This window comes from Haplochromis burtoni, unplaced genomic scaffold, assembly GCF_018398535.1.
Source record: "Haplochromis burtoni strain Fernald_Lab_line unplaced genomic scaffold, NCSU_Asbu1 Contig_519, whole genome shotgun sequence".
Taxonomy (NCBI): Eukaryota; Metazoa; Chordata; class Actinopteri; order Cichliformes; family Cichlidae; genus Haplochromis; species Haplochromis burtoni.
The window spans coordinates 1-3,664 of NW_024582880.1; the positions used below are offsets into that span (position 1 = coordinate 1).

The window sequence follows — 3,664 nt, forward strand, 5'->3', positions numbered from 1 at the left end:
AATACACACATGCTTTCAATTGTGTAATTTATGTGATCTAGTAGCTCTGTTTTGGAAGTTCAGTTCATGCTAGAAATGTGTTTTGAAGTTTGTACGTGTTTTGTCTCTAGGGGCCACCGCATATATTTATATATAAACATATATAAATAAAACCACTTTTTTTACGTTAGTAATTCTTTTGTGCATAATTTTATATTATTGTGAATAATAAATTAATTAAAGCAACAAAACAACCTGAAGAGCCGGATCGGAGCCGAAAGAGCCGGCTCTTTTTAGTGAGCCGAGCCGAATCTCTAAAAAGAGCCGGAAATCCCATCACTACCTGCAATAAACTGGCAGCCTGTCTTTGTCCTGTATCAGCTGGGATAGGCTTCATCCTCCCGCAACCCTGAATTGGATACATTGTATTCCAATTATGTAATCTGATCATTTACAAACTCAAGGTATCTAATCAAAATGTAAGTAATAATTATAAAATGGGAAAGCAGAAATAAGTGTGACACATTTCTAGCGTTAACTGAACTTCCAAAACAGCTACCTAGATCACTTAATAAAAGTGTATTATTTGTGTATTTATACACAAACACTCATATATATTCAAATAATTTAAAAAAATGTTCATTTACCTGTTACTACCACACATCAAATCTGGTCATTGTTACTTCCTGGCTTGTGTAGCCACTAGGTAACAAAAGCTCAGCACTGCACCCAGCATCCTTTATTTGTTTATTTATTTTTGAATAGATAGAATAAACTGTAGAAAACTAAACAGCGGGAAGAAGAGAAATAAAAATTTTAACATAAACCAGTGACACACTCCGGGGCCTGATAAACCCTGGCAGGGCCTCCTTGGATGAGGGTGTCTAGTGATAATGGCTGAAACACCCGATGAATCCAAGGTCCACGAGGTGTCCCAAATTTTAATATGACAATTTGGATCAGATCTCTAATCCCTAAACCTAACCAAGGAAAAATGGCAGATTAGCTTGGGTAAAAGAAAGAAAGTTGAGGCACACAACGATGTGTGCCACTGGTAAAGTTTCTGGGCTGCTTTTCCTCATAACAGCCATCCCTCAAGATTTTCTCCATTTAAAGCAATGCATTGTCAGGGATTGTAACATCTAGTCCTTTTACTGAATTTTTAGACCATGAGTTTGCATAATTTTTTTAATTCAGATTACTAGTGAGATTTTACAGTGTGGATTATGTGAAATTTAAGAGTACATCCATGGGAATGAAGCATTTAAATTCAAAGACCAGTTTGATTCCATTCTTAAGATTTTAATGATGAAAAAGATGAGAAACAACTCATTCCGGGAAATAAAGTTTTGCTAAAAGCATTCTTTCAAGTACACATGCAATATGCTCCTGTGAAAAGAGCTACTCCAATTTATGTCACTTGTCGCGTCATTCCTTATGCAGCATTACAGTAAAAGAAACGGGGTAAATCAAATTAGTATCAGATTCTTTTGGTGATAAATGAGATCATTTGCTTTGTCGTCAGGTGGGCCAAGCCTTCATGACAGACCAGGGATCATCCAATGGTCCTGACACAAATAAATGGGAGTTTGGTGTAACATGTCCCATCATTCCAACAATTGCGTTCTGTAAGTACACAAAATCCACATGAACTGAAACCATGATCACATCATGAAATAATTACTGATCTAATAATTTTGTTGTACATAACAATAACACCTGATACATACATGTTTACTGTTACATCAAAAAACTATGTAAATATTCAATATGAGTTTAAAAAAAAGAAAAGAAGCACTGCTGTCTTTGCCAAAAAGTAAATGACAGAATTTGTTTTACATTTCTGTTACTCATTACTGTTTGTCACATTAAATGCATAAAGATTGTTACAGAAATTGTGGGTATTGTTTTCTTTTTTTCCTCTAGTATTTATAGTGCTAATACGTTGTACTTTCAGGGATTTCTCAGATTTACCTGAATAATTCACCAGTAAGCAATGCTCATTTCTGTCATAGTTGTTAGGTTCTCCCTGACACCATTCCGCATATGTGAAATGGGTTCCATCCAAACAAAACCAGTAATTCTCCTAGAAAAGAGAAAAAGTAGACAATAATACTGTCATGTTTTGGCTGTGCAGCAGGCAAGATGGAGGACCCAGTTGCAGCACACAGAGACAGAGAGTTAAACTTAGGGCCCAGCTGTATTGCTGGAAAACTCTTTATAGAAATAACCATTACAAAAACAAACCAAAATCTCAAATGCAGGACTAGAGCCTGAGAACAGGAACCTAAACATTAAGAAAGTCCCCTGGGAAATACTCAGGACACGAAGGGAGAAGACACAGCACAAAGAGATTGTGCAGGTTAATGACACCACAACGAGGAGGGGAATACACAGACACCAAATACAAGAGGTGAACAGGGCAAAGACGAAACAGCTGAGAGGCACGGCTGACATTAATTATACAGACGAGATGGGGGCGAGCAAAACAGAACATTACTCACTGACAACAGAGACTATCAAAGTAAAACAGGAAGTACACAGAGACCCAGACTAACTAGGGGAGCAGAGATGCACAAGGAGACAAGACTGACCTAACAGGGGAGGAAACACAGAGGCAAGACCAAGACTATAAATATAGAATAAGCTCAAGAGTTCATATAGTGGTTAGGAAATATAAAATACACAGAGAACCTAACAAAATAAACAAGACTCGAGAGGGAATCTAACCAAGGAATTAAACAGGGAATACAGGACACTCAAAACAGCACAACTAAGTCAACCACTACCTACAATATAAAGGACCTTGAGGCAGTTGTTGTTGTGATTGTGCACCATAGAAATAAAAGGAAATTGAATTAAATGGGTAGACTAATCTTTTAACTGTCAGACCTTGTATAATTATAAGTGATATACCTCTTGACCATCTGAGCCACCAATCCATGTTTCTCCACTTGCATGAGTGGCCCTAGATATGAGGTGTTGAATGAACTGATACTCTTTGCTGCTGTGTATACATGGGAGGTCTGCATTCATGAACTCACAGAATCTCTACAATGGAGATCAACAGCAGAGATTATAGAAACAACCTCGTAAACAGAAAGATTTAAGATTTCACAAGGAATGAATGATAAATTCCCACCACCTGCGCCTGAGCCCAAGTCATTTGATGATGATTGTAGAGGAAGCATCGATTCCAATACTGAGTCCATCCGCTTGGACAAGATGCTGCTCTCTTCACAACATGATGTTCTCCTGAAGATAAAGAACATTAAGTTGCATAACTCAATGTTCTTTGATTGGAAAAACAAAATTGCCTTGTTTCTTACAGTATGGATTTTCATGAAAAATATGTTTTTATCTAAGTATTTATCAGTATTTATAAGTGTATAAGTGTTAAATATTAACTTTTTTAGCTATAAACTTACCTGTCCATCATACATGAAAACAAATTTATGAAAACTGACACAGGAAAACTGATGTACTCTTCCTCTGTTCAGCATGATAGAAATGTGGTTAGTTTGGGTGGAAAAAAATAAAAAATGTCCATTGACCTGCTGGAATTAATGCCTCTGTCCCATTACTGGCCACTTGAGGTGAAAGTTATTAACAAATTACGACAGCAAATTTTGATTTTAATCTGGGGAGTTGTTGCTCAAAGAACTGCCAATTACATCACACTTGC

General features: G+C 36.8%; 1 protein-coding gene across 1 annotated transcript; it reads right to left on the bottom strand.

The window, feature by feature from the left end:
* Window positions 1–1,152: 1,152 nt before the first annotated feature.
* Window positions 1,153–3,234, bottom strand: LOC102299252 (ladderlectin; the record flags this gene model as incomplete). The annotated part of the gene is given in 4 exon segments (XM_005947266.3): window positions 1,153–1,605; window positions 1,954–2,065; window positions 2,896–3,030; window positions 3,125–3,234. Coding segments are annotated over 4 exon segments (339 nt in total). The 3' UTR covers window positions 1,153–1,534.
* Between the last annotated feature and the right edge of the window lie 430 nt (window positions 3,235–3,664).